Here is a 15,721-nt window from a genome sequence, read left to right as displayed (position 1 = left end):
TCCCTAATAAAAAAATAAGTAAAATATAACAAGATTACATTAATTTATCACAATTCTCATATTTCATGACCAGGCTGTTTTCACACCAGGAATGCAGGAGTAGTTTAATATCAGGGAAACTATCAACATGATTGATGATATCAACAATAAAATAATAACAATATATTAATATAACAATACAATATAAATAACAAAATAATTTAAAATCAAGAATAAAAACAACAAAAATTATACGATTACATCTGCATATGCAGAAATAGCACACAAAATACAACTCCCATTCATATTAAGAATACTAGCAAGAAAAGAATAAATGGAGATTTACTAAAATGATAGTATCTAAAATCAAGACCAAGCATTTTCTGTGATGGGAATAACTTAGAATCCTTTCCAATCAAAACAAAGGTGAAGAAAGGATGCACATTCATTGTTATTTTACTGTACTCTAATAGAAATAATACCTATAGGACTAAGGCCAGAAAAAAAATTGAAGGAATAAATATAAGCTGTGAGGAAATAAAACTATCACTTTTTTGCAGATGATATGATGGTATAGTTAAAGAACCCTAGAGAGTAAAATAGAAAACTAACCAAAACAATTAGTAACATTAGAAAGTTGTAGGATATAAAATAAATTATCAGCACTTCTATATGTTATTAACAAAACTTAGCAGAGAGAAATGGGAGAAATTCTATTTAAAATAACTGCAAAAAATACAATGAGAAAACTGCAGACAGTATAAAATACTTGGAACTCTACCTACCAAAACACACTGTTGAATTATGAACACAATAACAAAACAAGGGGCGGCCAGGTAGCACAGTGAGTAAGAGCACTGGCCCCAGAGTAAGGATGACCTGGGATCGAATCCAGGCTCAGACACTTAGCACCAACCCAGAAACACCTGGCCGTGTAACCTCGAGCAAGTTACTTAACCCCAATTGCTTAAAAATAAATAAATGAACAGTAACAAAACAAATGTCGACACAAATAAAAACAGCTCAAAATTTTTTACTGTACATGAATGGGCCAACCTGATATAATAAAAATTACAAATTTTGCCTAAATTAATTAACTTTTTCATTGGTATCAATAAAACTATCAAATACTTATTTTGTGGAACTAGGAAAAATTAAAAATGAAATTTATCTGAAATAACAAAAGATTAAGACAAGGAAATCAATGAAAAGAAAATAGAATAGAATAGGACTCAGGATCACGAGATCTCAAACTACACTAAAAAATGGTAATTATCAAAAACAATTTAGTGCTAGATAAGAAACAGTGTACTGATAAATGAAATAGAGTAAGTACACAATATACAAGAGCAAATGAACACACGTAATCTAATGTTGATAAAGCAATCCCAGATATTGGGAAAGAATTCTTTATTTGACAAAAAAAAAAAAAAAAACCTGTTCTGAAAAATAGAAACGGGCCTGACAGAAGCTGGCATAGATCAATATGTAACACGGTATACCAAGAAAAGCTCCAAAAGGGTACATGATTCAGGTGCAATGGAAAGATCATAAAAATCAATGGGAGCAGAGAAAAAATTACCTGAGAGGTAATATTTTAGGATGAAGTAAGAGACAGAGAAGATCATGGTGGTGGGGGAGAGGAGATCATTTTGTTCATAATTAGTATTTGGATTTCAAAGAAAACTGTATTTTCATGAAAGGCAATGGGGTTAAGATAAATATTAAAAGATATAAAATGGTGCCCTTTTTACAATGCTAAATTTTTCTTGCAGACAGAAATTGTCTTATTGAAACATTCTCATAGCTTTGAAAAATTCCCATATCCTTTTAAAAATACAAAAATAGGTTTTCGGTTTCATAGTACTCAATAAGTGAACCCTTTAAAATTTCTGTTCCAGATCGAACTAAACTAATGAAGGGGCATCACAATTTGCACAGCATTGTTCAGTCAGCAAAAGCTGCAATGAAGACAAGGATACTATTAATTAAAATAATTCCTAGCAACTGCATGGAGGTGGTAGTTAATCTTTGTGATCTAATCAATGTTATCGAGAAAAACAGAGTGTATAAGAGAAGGAAAAAGAAGGGGTGGCTAGGTGGGGCAGTGAATAGAGTGCCAGCCCTGGAGTCAGGAGGACCTTAGTTAAGATCCAGCCTCAGACAACACAAAAACTAGTCATGTGACCCTGGGCAAGTCACTTAATCACAATTGCCCTCCAAAAAGCAAAAAAAAAAAAAATGAGAGAAAGAAAAAGAGAGAACCTAGGACAGGACTTTGGGGCACACTTACCGTTAGAGAGTATGATATAGATGATGACCCTGCAACGGAGAGTAAGAAAGAAATATCAGTCTAGTAGGAGATGAACCAAGAGAAAGTAGTGTCAGAAACATGAATTGCCTTACTCATATGCATTTCCTACATATTGGCATTCCCTGTGTGTGAACCCATTCTTTCTGTTCACATTATGTATACTTGTGGGAAAGTATATCCCAGCTTTATGAGATAATGTTTTATAACCATAGTTCTTTTGATGTTTTTCAATAAATACCTTTGTTTTGCACTAATTTTGTCTACTGCATGATCATGAAAGGTAGTCTTATCCATAGTGGTTCACAAGCTATAATTTTATGAGTATAAAACCAGAGAATAACTTAAGCCTAAAATAGTTACCCTCTTGTGAACTAGATCTCCAATGGCAAGTTGAGAGAACAACTTCCCAAGAGGGTCCTCCTTCTTGGTAGGGGTTCATTCAGGTTATAGTATCCTATGCATACATAGCAATACATTTACATGTTTACTGTCTAGGATCTTCATCTGTGAGATTTTTTCAGAAATCCACTATAGAGAAATAAGAGCTCTTCTTTTTTCAGAATATGTTTAGTTTTCCAGAATGTTTTTTTTTTGTAAGTCAGATAAGTTAGTTTGAGATAAGTTTTACGTGATTAAACATTTATGTATTGACAACTGTAGTATCATTTTGCCCATTGTAAGTATAGAAGATGATGTGAGCAGCATGACTACTTTCTCCCTAGAATTTCTCTATCTCTTTGTGACTTTATAAATCTTGATGATTTAGTTTTTCAGCTAGTCTAGTAGTCCTAGTGAAAGGTAATTTCAGAACTCCTTGCGAATTGCAGAGACCCACAAGAATGTTTGCCCATATGTCTAGTAGAATCTTTTAGGGTTTGAAAGGACAGAGGAATTTTCAGATTTCTTCACTTAAAGTGAGGGGTTGATTTTTATTAAGTTCTGAGTGTCCTCTCTCCTTGGGGATTTTCTTTTTGAGTCAGAATTCCCTCTCAACAGGGAAATTAAATTTTCTTTTCTTCTTTTCATTATTATTTTTGGACTACAGAAAGACTGTGCAGGATAGTACCAAAAAAATTTCCTAAAATGGAATTTGTTGAATTATAAAATGTTCTGGAATAAGTTTATTTAAAACCAGTCTAGTGATTCAGTCTTAGGATTGAAGTTCAATGAAATTCTTTTTAGATAGCAAAATTCAATAACAAATAAATGTATTTAAAATTCAATATATTAAATAGAATGGGAAATAGTCTAATGGGGAAACTTTTTTATGTCAAACTTCTCTGAAAAAGATTTCTTATCCAATATCCATGAAGATTAATATAAATATGGATGTTTCCACTATGACCTATTTTTTTTCTTTCTTTTTTTATATGTATTTTGTGTTACTTTATTTTTTTTGTTTTTTTTAATTTAAATGCTTTATTAACTGCTGATTTATATTATTCGTTTCTGGCAGATTTTGAGTTACAAATTTTCTCCCCATTTTTCCCCCACCCATCCCCCCAAAACAGCAGTCCCACAGGATATCCCCAGCTCCAATCTGCTCTCTCCCATATTTTCTCCCATACCCGTTTCAACTTTTCCAGTGGATCTCTATGCCTCAGTGCCTGTATATCTTTTTTCTTAATTACATGTAAGATGGTATTAATAATAGTATATATATATATATATATATATATATACATATACACACACATATATGTATTTGAATATTTGATTTTAAAACTTTCAATTCCAGATTCATTCCCTTCCCCCCCCTGCCACCCACCCCCACTGGGGAGACAAGCAGTTCAGTATAGGTTATACATGTGTGGCTAATGCAAAACAATAACATACTAGATGTATTGTAAAAGACTGACTATTTTTCCCTCCCTCCTATCCCACCTCCCACTTGTTCTATTTTCTACTTTGATCCTTTCCCTTTTCAAAAGTGGGTGCTTCCAACTTCCCTCCCCCCCAGCCTGCCCTCCCTTCCATCATCCCCCCTCACATCCCCTTCCCCCCCTATTCTCCTGGAGGGTGAGATCCCCTATTTAGTGTGTATTTCCCTCCCTTCTCAATCCAGATTCAATAGGAATAAGGTTGACCTATTCCCTTTTGTCTTCCTATTCTTCCCCTCCATTGTAACCATTTTCCCTTGCCTCTTCTGTATGAGATAGTTTGCCCCACTCTGTCTCTCCCCATCTCCTCTCATTATATTCCTCTCACCTCTTAATTTCACCTTTTACGCATCATCCCTTCCTGTTAAATTGGTCCCGTGCCCTCTATCTATGTATACCTGTAAACGTATATACACACATTCACATATGTATTCATATGCCCGGATACCCTCATATAAAGACATATATATATTTCTAATCCCTTCAACTATTGAGAAAAGTTTCATAGGTTACAATTATTGTTTTTCCATGTAGGAATGTTAATAGTTCGACTTTGGCCAGGTGACTCAGCGAGCAAGAGCACTGGCTCCAGTGCCGGGCCCACCCGGATCAAATCCGGGCCCAGACACTCAGCACCACACCCAGAAACAACAACTGGCCATGCAACCCCGAACAAGCCACTCAACCCCAATTGCTTCAAAAAAAAATAGTTCAACTTTGATAAGTTCCTTATGATTTCTTTTCCCTGTTTACCTTCTCATGCTTCTCTTGCTTCTTGTATCTGAATGTCAAATTTTCTATTCAACTCTGGTTTTTTCAGCAAGAATGCTTGAAAGTCCTGTATTCCACTGAATGACCATATTTTCCCCTGAAACATGATACTCAGTTTTGCTTGGGAGGTGACTCTTGGTTTTAATCCCAGCTCCCTTGACCTCCGGAATAACACATTCCAGGACCTTCGATCCCTCAGTGTAGAAGCTGCCAGATCCTGGGTTATCCTGATTGTGTTTCCACAATATTCAAATTGTTTCTTCCTGGCTGCTTGTAATATTCTCTCCTTAATCTGGGAGTTCCAGAACCTGGCTATAATATTCCTAGGAGTTTTCTTTTTGGGATCTTTCTCAGGAGGTGATCGGTGGATTCTTTCAACCTCTATTTTGCCCTCTCGTTCTAAAACATCAGGGCAGTTTTCTTTGAGAACTTCCTGGAGGATGCTTTCCAGGCTCTTACTTTGGTCATGGCTCTCAGTCAGTCCAATAATTTTTAAATTATCTCTCCTGGATCTATTTTCCAGGTCAGTGGTTTTTCCCATGAGATATTTCACATTGCCTTCTATTCTTTCATTTGTTTGGATCTGTTTAACAGCATCTTGATTTCTCATAAAGTCATTAGCTTCCATTTGCTCCAATCTAATTCTGAAGCAATGATTCTCCTCAGTGAGCTTTTGAGATTCTTTTTCCATCTGGCAAATTCGACTTTTTAAGGCATTCTTCTCCTCATTGCTTTTTTGAGCCTCCTTTGCCATTTGAGTCAGTCTGTTTTTTAAGGTATTATTTTCTTCAGTCAGGCTGTTGACTCTCATTTCATAATTTTCTTGCATTGTTCTCATTTTTCTTCCCAATTTTTCCTCCACTTCTCTTATCTGCTTCTTAAGGTCCTCTATGGCCTGTAACCAGCTTGTATTTTTCTTTGAAGCTTTTGGTGCAGGAGTTCTGACTTCACTGTTTTCCTCCTGTTCCATGCCTTGCTCCTTCTTATCCCCAAAATAGGAGTGTAATGTTGGAATCTTCTGTCTGCTTTGTTTCCTTTGCCTGCTCATTTTGCCACTCAATGATTTGACTTTGGGGCTTTTTGCCACAGTAGGCCTCTGCCACCAGACAGGGGAGTTTTCGTCCCAAACGCTGGGGTTTTCTCATCTGCCGGAGGTATTAGATGGGTGCCCTCTCTGAGGTCTCCACACAGCCTGGCAAGCTGGACACACACCCCAGGACCTCCACCCTAGACTGCAATCCAGATCCAAGCAGGTTAAAGCAAGAGCGATGACCCCTCAGACTGGTGCTTGGTCCCCCTACACTCTGCAGGCCAGAAGCTGAAGCCACCACCTGGTGCTGGCAGGCTGTGCTGGCATCTCAGAGGTTTCTCGCTCAGGGGGTAAAAGCCACGCACTCCCACTTTCTGGGTCCCAAAGTCTAGACTGCACTGGCCTCTCACCTTGTCCTTCGCATCTATGTATTGATAAATCTGGGAATGGCCACAGCTGCTGCTGATCTGGAGTCCCTCTGGCTGGCGGCTGGTCAGGCCCGCCCTGGGGCTAAAGCCTTGGCGTGGTGCTGGGCTCGGCTCCCAGAGCGCTGCGCTGGCCGATTCCTGCCAGCCTGCCGGGCTGTCCTCAGCGGGAGGTTAGCTTCTCTGTGTCATTTTGTGGGTTCTGCAGCTCCAAAGTTTGTTTAGAGTCCCCTTTTTACATGGATTGGGGAGGGTGGAAGCTGGAGCCGGGGGAAGGTCATGCTTCTACTCCGCCATCTTGGCTCCGCCCCCTTTCTTTTTCTTTCTATTTAATAACACTATTTCTTATATGTAATGGGATTCTGCAATGAGAAAGGGAAGGATACTTGATAAAACTGTAGTATATATAAAAAGAGAATTAACCAAAGCATTTTAAAAAATAAATGTCATTCTTCTACTCCATATTCACCAAAGCATCAAGATTTGATTTCAAAGATGTCCTACAAGACAGTGGAAAATGCACTAAATATCAAGAATATCAACTCTCTGTGGGTTAGGATTTTTATACTTCAGGTGACAGGGAAGCCATGCCATTTGTTAAAAACCTAACCTTCTGGGACAAACAAAATTTTCAGCATGACCTGCTTGACCCTTGCTAAAAAAAAAAAAAAGAAAGCAAATTTGCTGGACCAAACTAAAATGAACACCACACATATTATTACATGCACTTGAAGGTAAAAAGGGAAACATTCATTATATCCTCCAGGGCTGCCAACTATGGTAGTCCTAAACCTTCATAGAAGAAGGTTATTTTTTTAATTACCTAAGAACTGTGTCATGGATTTTTGGTAAATGGCTTAATATGAAACTAGGGCAGAAGTATCAAACACTTGGACTATAGACTCCATTACAGCTGCAACATTAAAAGCTTAAACTTTTTTAAACAATTTTACAAGGTTGAAAAAGTTCTTAGCATGATTATTTTCCATACACCCTAAATTTCTCTTTTAATGACTCATCACAGAGTAGAAATGAACATCAGTTCTTACAGAATATAGTAGGTAGCAAAATCTCACCTAAGAGTTACCCAGCTAGCACAGATTTCTAATTCAGGCCCTATGACAATGTTGTCTGGGGACTAATTTTACTATGTGTGGAGAGAACTGCCAAAAGGACAATCTCCAGGAAATGGTGGTGTTTTTGAGTTTTTTGTTTGGTTTTGTTTTTGTCCCTTGACACAGATGAAGCAATCTATGCAGATCAGGAAATGTAGTTATTTATTTATATCAGAGAAACCATTGCCCCACTCCGACCTACCTCTCCCCACAAAAAAAAAAGAGCAAGAAATTATGTATTCTTGCAATATGAAAGCATTGTTTAGCATAGGAGAATTCATACTTTTTTAAAATATTCTTATGTAATTTGCTTTTTATAAAATAGGTGATGTGGTATGCATCTCATAAGCTTGGATGTGCAGTTGCTGAGTGTCCTCAGGCTTCTTTCAAGTACTATTATGTTTGCCATTACTGCCCTGGGTAAGTAAAAACAATGGAATTTGTAGAAATGAGTTACATTAGTAACAATATTTGAGATGTTTGAGTCCATTCAGAAAACTGTACTAAGTAGTAATAAATGAGAGGAAAATACATATGACTATAGAAATGAACTTCAAAAAGGAATTCAAAAAGTTCTAATTTAAGTGCATTAAATGGTAACTCTTTTCTATGTGAATGAAACAATATGTATATTAGAGAGACTCCTGAGTTCTAAGAAAATAGTGAGAGTTCTGATTCCTGTCCTATGTAGTTACACGACCACCTCTCAGAATCTCAGTTTCTATATCTATTCAATGAGTCTAGTAACAATGTCATCATTCACCTCCCTGCATTGTGATGAAAATTGCCTTGTTAACCACAACATCGTATTCAAATATGAGTTATTGTCTAGAGGCAGTCAGTAAACTAATACTTATTAAGTGACTGCTCTGTGCCACATACTGCGTTAAGTACTAGAAATACTGCATACTGAGTTTATCAGGTCACTAACAGGAAGTGGACATCATCTTTCATTATGTGTCCTTTGGAATTGTGGTGGGTCATCATTGTGTTGATCAGAGTTACTAGGTCAATCAACCAATCAATGAAGATTTATTAAACGCCTAATGAGTGCCAGGCACTGTGCTAAGCAGTGCTATTAATATTTTTTAAAAGACTGTCACTGAAATTAAGAAGGGTTGAGAAAGGTTTCTTGTAGCAGGTATTATTTTAGGTGGTACTTAAAGCCAAGGAGGTCAGCAATCAAAACAAAAGAGGAAGAGTATTCCAGGCATGGAGGACAATCAGGAACAAAAATGCCCAAAGCCAAAAGATAGTCTTGTTCATGAAATAACCAGGAGCCCAGTATCACTGGATCAAAGAGGACACATTGGGGAGTAAGGTATAAGACAATTAGAAAGGTCAGAGAGTTATGAAGGTTATGGAGCACTTTGAATACCATAGTCCTTTGTATTTGTTCCAGGAGACAATAAGAGGCACTGGCATTTATTGAGTTAGATGAGGGAGATGACGTGATCAGAACTGTATTTTAGTTTTAGTGGTTTAATGGAGAATTCAGATCTCCCCCCTATTTTCCCTGTTATTATAGAGGGCAACATCTTCATCCCATAATCCCTCAGGTTTGCAAACTAGGAGTTATCATGGAATCTTCATTATCTTTCACACACCCTCATACCCAAATTGTTGTCCAGGCTTGTAGATTTCACCTTTGCAATAGCTCCCAAATACCACTCGGCATCCACCACCCCCCCTTCTCTTCTCTGACACAGTCACCACTCTTATGCAGGACCTCATCACCTCATGTGTTGATTACTAGGATATCCTGCTGATGGGTCTGTTTGCCTCAAGTCTCTCCCCATTTCAATCCATTTTCCCTTCAGCCACTAAAGTGATTTTCCTAAAATGCAGGTCTAATAATGTCACTCCCCTATTCAATTATCTCCAGTGGCTCCAAGTTGCTTCCAGGAGCAAATACAAAATGCTCTGCTTAGCATTCAAAGTCCTTTGTAACCTAGCCTCATCTTGCCTTTTCAGTCTTCTAGCACTTTAGTCCTCAACACATACTCTTTACCCAATCACTGGCCTTCTTGTTGTTCCACAAAGAAGATACACCATCTCTCAGTTCTGAGCATTTTATCTGTCTGTCCCTCATACCTGGAATATTCTCCCTCCTCCACTACAACTACTGACCTCATTGGCTTCCTTTAAGTCCCAACTAAAATCCCAACTACTACAGGAAGTCTCCCTCAGTTCCTCTTAATTCCAATGACATCCCTCTTTTAATCATTTCCTATTCATCCTGTCCATTGCTTGTTTTATATCTGCATGTTGCTTTCCCCTCTAGATTGTAAGATCCCTGAGGGCAGGGGTTGTCTTTTGTCACTTTTTTGTATTCCCAGCATTTAGCACTGTACCTGTCACAAAGTAAGTGCTTAATAAATATTTATTGAAAGAATAAATGAATGATAGGGGAGAGATGTTCATATTTATAGGCAGTAGGAAATGAGCCAATAGAGAGGGAGAGACTGAAAATAAGTGAAAGGGTGGAGATGGCAATGACCATAATGTATTGGCAGAGATAGAATAGAATGGAATCACCTGATGAAATGGAGAGGTTAGCCTTGGCCAGGCATAAGGCAACTTCATCATGTGAGATGGGTAAAGGAGAAGACAGTGGCAAAAGGCACCCGAGTAATATGAGATAAGGAAGAGGGAGAAAGAGGTAGTTCATGTAAGGCCAAGTCCTTAACTAAGACAGCAGTGAGGAGGGGGAGACTTGGAAGGTTTGAGGAGGGATGAAAAGGTTTGGAAGAGTCACTGTGAAGAGTGTGATAGTGAGTTGATAAGAGAGCTCTAGTAGGATTCCCACCTAAAATCATACCTGCTATAAAAAAACTTTCCAGGGAATCTAGGTGGCGTAGTAAATAGAGCACTGACCCTGGAGTCAGGAGGACCAGAGTTCAAATCCAGCCTCAGACACTTAACACTTACTAGCCATGTGACATTGGGCAAGTCACTTAACCCCAATTGCCCTGTCTTCCCTGCCCCAAAAAAGAGAAAAAAAAAACACCTTCTTCAGTTCCTCTTAATTCTAGTCACTTCCCTCTGTTAATTATTTCCTATTTTTTCCTGTATGCATGTGTGTGTATATATATATTAGTCTTTGTATATATTTGTTTGCATGTTGACTCTCCCATTAGATTATAAGGTCCTTGATGGTAGGGATTATTTTTTGCCTCTTTTGATATCCACAGCACAGTGTCTAGTACATTTTAGGTGCTTAATAAAAGTTTATTGATTGCTTGATTGACTTTGCAACCCTAATCAACACAACGATGACCCACCAGAATTCCAAAGGACACATAATAAAAAATGCTATCCACTTTCAGTTACTGAATTGATAGACTCAATATGCAGACTGAAGTATCTTTTTTCTCTTTCTTTTCCTTGCTTTTTTAAAGAACTTGAGTAATGCTGAAATTTGTTATGCATGACTTCATACGTGTAATTGTTTTGTATTTCTTGCATTCTCAGTGTCTGAGAGGGAAAGAATTTGGAATTGAAGATAAATTTAAATTTAATTAATTAAAAGAACATAGGGAAGCTAAGAAGAGGGAAAATGTTGGACAGAATGCTAACAAGCTTGATTTGCAAGATGCTGATTTTAATATGTCCAGGGGACATCCAGTTTGAGATGTCTAACAGGCATTTAGGGGCAGTTAGGTGGTGCAGTGGATAACATGACAGTCCTGGATTCAGGAAGACTTATCTTCCTGAGTTCAAATCTGGTCTCAGACACTTACTAGCTATTTGACCCCAGGCAAGTCACTTAACACTGATTTGATTTAGTTCCTCATTTGTAAAATGAGCTGAAGAAGGAAATAGCAAACCATTCTCACTCTGCCAAGTGTAAAGCCAAGCATAGGCAGCTTTCCAAAGGACTGCTGCTGTGAACAGCTTCAAGGTTCTGATTACATAGTATAGTGAACTCTCTATTTATTCAGCAGTAAATTAATGCAAAAACATTCACAGAAATCAAAGTACAGCATTCACAATGTTATGGCATAACAACTTATCACTAAAATGGCCACATAGTTTCCACCAAAGTGGCCACATAGTTTTAAACAAAGTATAATCATTTAGTAACTCAATCATTTAGTGATTCAATAATCTGTTAGGAGGCTTGCCTCCTTAAGGGACATAAAGTACAATCATTCACTAAGTCCTTAACTCAATCTTCCTTAAGAAGGCTTGTCTCGTTAATGGACACAAAGTACAAAAGTCAAAAGTTCTCCACCCCTAGGTCACAGTAAATCAAAATCTTCTCAATCAGCATCAGGAACCCAAGAAGAGATCTTTCCATCTTGACTCAAGGCTGGCTATCAGTTTCCATGGTTCCTCTTCCATGGTCCCAACTCCTGCACAAATTTGGCCGTCACCTGGGTTCAAAGGCAGGCAGCTCCCAGTTCCTTGTCCAGCTCCTTTTCCAGTTCTTTGTCTAGTTCCTGTTCCATATTTCAGTTCATAGTGTCCAGTCTATCTCAAGTCTGTCACAGTTCCTGTTTTTGGGAAGACAAAGCTTAACAGAGCCACAATAACATTCATAAGTATTACTGGCACCATCATCAATTCACTAGCTGCCTGTGAAATCAACTCAGACCCACAAGAAGGTCTGAGAATTCAACACAAATCATCAGTATAGAAATCAACACAGAACCACAAACAAGGTCTGAGAACTCAACACAAATCATCAGTAGAGTGCCAGGACCTCCAAATCCCTCCTTCAGGACTTCTGTAAACAGATAGCCAGGAAATCCTCTTTCAGGTCTTCCAGTAAGGCCCCAGGGCTTCTGTAGAAAGTATCACAAACATCAAAACAGACAGAACAGACAAACATAGAGTGCTGGAATACTGCAAGTTTTGTCCTTCTCCACCACAAGAGCTCCCTTCTCAGTTCTGCTCTCTCCAGCCTGGGCCTCTCCTTATGTATGGTCATTAGCTCCTCCCCTGGAGTCCTGGTTTACAGAAGTCCTAAAGGAGGGATTTGGAGGTCCTGGGACTATACTGATGATTTGTGTTGAGTTCTCAGACCTTGTTGGTGGGTCTGACTTGATTTCACAGGCATATAGTGAATTGATGATGGTGCCAGTAATGTGCATGAATATTATTATGGCTCTGTTAAGCTTTGTCTTCCCAGAAACAGGAACTATGAAGGACTTGAGGTGGACTGACATTGTGAACTTCAATATGGAATGGAAACTGGGCAAAGAACTGGACAAGGAGCTGGACAAGGAACTGAGACCTGCTTGCTCTTGAATCCAGGGGCAGTTGGGCAGATTTGTGCAGAAGTTGGGACCATGGAAGAGGAACATGGAAGCTGAGAGCCAGCCTTGAGTCAAGATGAAAGACTTTACTTGGATACTATGTATTGATTGAGAAGATCATGATTACTATGACCTAGGGGTGGAGAACTTTGACTTTTTGTACTTTCTGTCCCAAGCCTCCTTAACGATGACTGATTTAAGGATTTAGTAAATGACAGAGTTACTAAATGTTTGAGTTACTAAATGATTGTACTTTGTTTAAAACTATATGGTCACTTTGGTGAAAACTATGTGGCCATTTTAGTGGTAAGTTGTTACATCATAACATTGTGAATGCTGTACTTTGATGTGTTTGTACTGTGCATGTTTTGCCTCAATTTACTGCTGAATAAATAGAGAGTTCACTAAACTATACAATTAGAATCTTGAAGCTGTTCACAGCAGCAGTCCTCTGGAAAGCTGCTCATGCTTGGCTTTATACCAAGAAAACCCCAAATAGGGTCACAGTCATATATTATTGAAATGACTGAATGACAATTCTTAACCATCACAAAAAGAGGAGCTATAAATATTTTTGTACAAAGCGTTCTGTTTCCCTTTTTTTCTGGGGGGGAGAGGGTATGTCTTTGGGATATAGTCCTAACAGTGTTATTGCTGGATCAAAGGGTATGCACAGTTGGATAGGCCTTTTGGCATAGTTCAAAATCATTATCCAGAATGCTTGGATCAGTTTACAACTAAACCAACAGTGCATTAGTATCCCAGGTTTCCCACATTCCCTCTAACATCCAACATTTGACCTTTTTGTCATATTAGTCAATCTTATATGTCTGAGGTGGTACATCAGAATTGTTTTAACTTGCATTTGTCTGATCAATAGTGATTCAGAGCATTTTTCATATGATTATAGATAGCTTTTGATTTCTTTGTCTGAAGATTTCCTGTTCATATTCTAGTAAAACACTTTTGAGAAGCGGTGGCATGAAAAGAGGGAGAGAATAGAATAGAAAGAGAAAAATAGGATGGAGAGAAATACAGTTAGTAATCATAACTCAGAAAAAAAATTGTTGAAAAAAGTCTGATAAAGGTTTCATTTCTCAAATTTATGAAACTGAGTCAAATTTATAAAAAATAAGAGCCATTCCCCAATTGATAAAGATCAAAAGATATGAACAGTCAGTTTTCTGATGAAGTAATCAAAAACATGTATAGTCACATGAAAATATACTCCAAATCACTATATACTACCTCACACCTATTAGATTAACTAATAGGAAATAAAAGGAAAATGACAAATTTTGAAGGGGATGTGGGAATATGAAGACAGTAACAGCAACATTGTAAAATGATCAACTGTGAATGACTTAATGATTCTCAGCAATGCAGCAATCCAAGACAACTCTGAAGGACTCATGATGAAAATGCTATCCATCCTCAGAAAAAGAACTTATGGTGCCTAAATACAGTTAGATGTCTACTTTTTTTTTTAACTTTCTTTTACAACATGACTGATATGGACATGTGTTTGCATGACCATATATGTATAACCTATGTCAAATTACTTGCTTTTTCAATTGAGGGGAGTGGGGAGAGAGGGAGGGAGAAAATTTGGGACTCAAAATTTAAAAAACAAATGTTAAAAATTGTTTTTCCACACAATTGGGGAAAATAAAACACTAAAAAAAGATTAAAAACTAGTTCAGTTAGGTTGCATTGTCCAACAGAGTTGAGCTTCAGCTGGAGTTGGCCCAAGCTATCAGGCAGCCATGTGAAAAGAAGAGCAGTGTTTCAGGGCAGAAAAAAATGATTAAATTGTTAGTCTGAAGATAGGAATTAAAATCATGCCTCAACCATTTAGTTAGCTTTTTTCCTACAGATAAACCACTTAATCTCTGATTTTTTTTTCTCAAATCCAAAATGAATGTATTGGGTTAGATAATTTTAAGGTTTCTCCTAACTTTATTAATCTACGTGCATTTTAATTGCATTCTATGATGCTATTGTATCTATTGGCAGAAACATATAAAAATCAGGGTATTAACAATGTTTTTGGAGGTCTGCACATACCCAGGGAGTTTAAGGACATAGTTTTGTCCACTGTGCATCCTAATATTCTTAATATACAGTTTCTAAAATCCTTTAGCATGGACAAAATAGTTAATAAGTATGAGAGATAAGACACTGCTCAGGCCTTCTGAACACAAGCCCAGTTCTCTTTCCACCACTCCAAACTTTCTATTATTATCTATTCTATTTTTTCTATTATTCTATTATTATCTATTCTATTCTACTATTATACCTATCTAGGTGGTTAAATCTAAGCCATATTTTGAAAGTACAAATGTTTGTGGAAAACCCCTGCATGTGTGTAGCCTGCTAAGAGAATTGAGGTTTTCTAGAACTCATTTTCTTGTTCATGTAGTCACATTCCCCACCTTGTCTGTGTTTTTAGATAGAGTGGCATGAAATGTTCTATGATTCCAGTATGAATTTTTTGTAGAGGTTGACTTATGTCTTATTAAACTCATCTCTAGGAAATGTGTGGACTCAAGGAATAGTCATTAATGGTTTGATGTTGACATCCATGGAAATCTGCAGTAGAATACCCTGTGAATCTCTACTAAATTATTCTAGCCTTCTTATACCTTACACCCTATTCTACACACTCTGCATTCCCATAACACTAGACTCTTTGTTCCTCAAATAAAACACTTCATCTCATGACTCAAGGCATTTTCACTGACTCTTCCATTTTCACTAGAAAGTTCTACCCCATCATCTCTGTATCTTGGCTCCTTTGGCTTACTTCAAGTCTCAGCTAAAATCCTACCTTCTACAGGAATCCTGTACTAATCACCTTTAGTGCTATTTCCTTTCCTCTGTTGATCATTTCCAATGTATGCCACCTATGTCCCGTTCACACAGAGTTGCTTGCATGCTGTA

The 15,721-nt window shown here is 37.6% G+C and overlaps 1 protein-coding gene across 1 annotated transcript in view; it reads left to right on the top strand.

The window, feature by feature from the left end:
- The window catches only part of LOC138148124 (cysteine-rich secretory protein 3-like), a 72,142-nt gene that overhangs the window by 46,571 nt on the left and 9,850 nt on the right, over nucleotides 1–15,721 (top strand). The window contains exon 6 of the mRNA XM_069070743.1: nucleotides 7,840–7,934. Coding sequence (XP_068926844.1) covers nucleotides 7,840–7,934 — 95 coding nt within the window. The remainder of the gene's footprint in view (nucleotides 1–7,839; nucleotides 7,935–15,721) is intronic.

Source organism: Petaurus breviceps, unplaced genomic scaffold (assembly GCF_028583685.1).
Source record: "Petaurus breviceps papuanus isolate PSGF00001 unplaced genomic scaffold, PetGlider_PUasm1.0 90822, whole genome shotgun sequence".
NCBI lineage: Eukaryota > Metazoa > Chordata > Mammalia > Diprotodontia > Petauridae > Petaurus > Petaurus breviceps.
The sequence above is the reverse complement of the archived record's forward strand: the minus strand, read 5'-3'. Positions and strand labels throughout refer to the sequence as shown.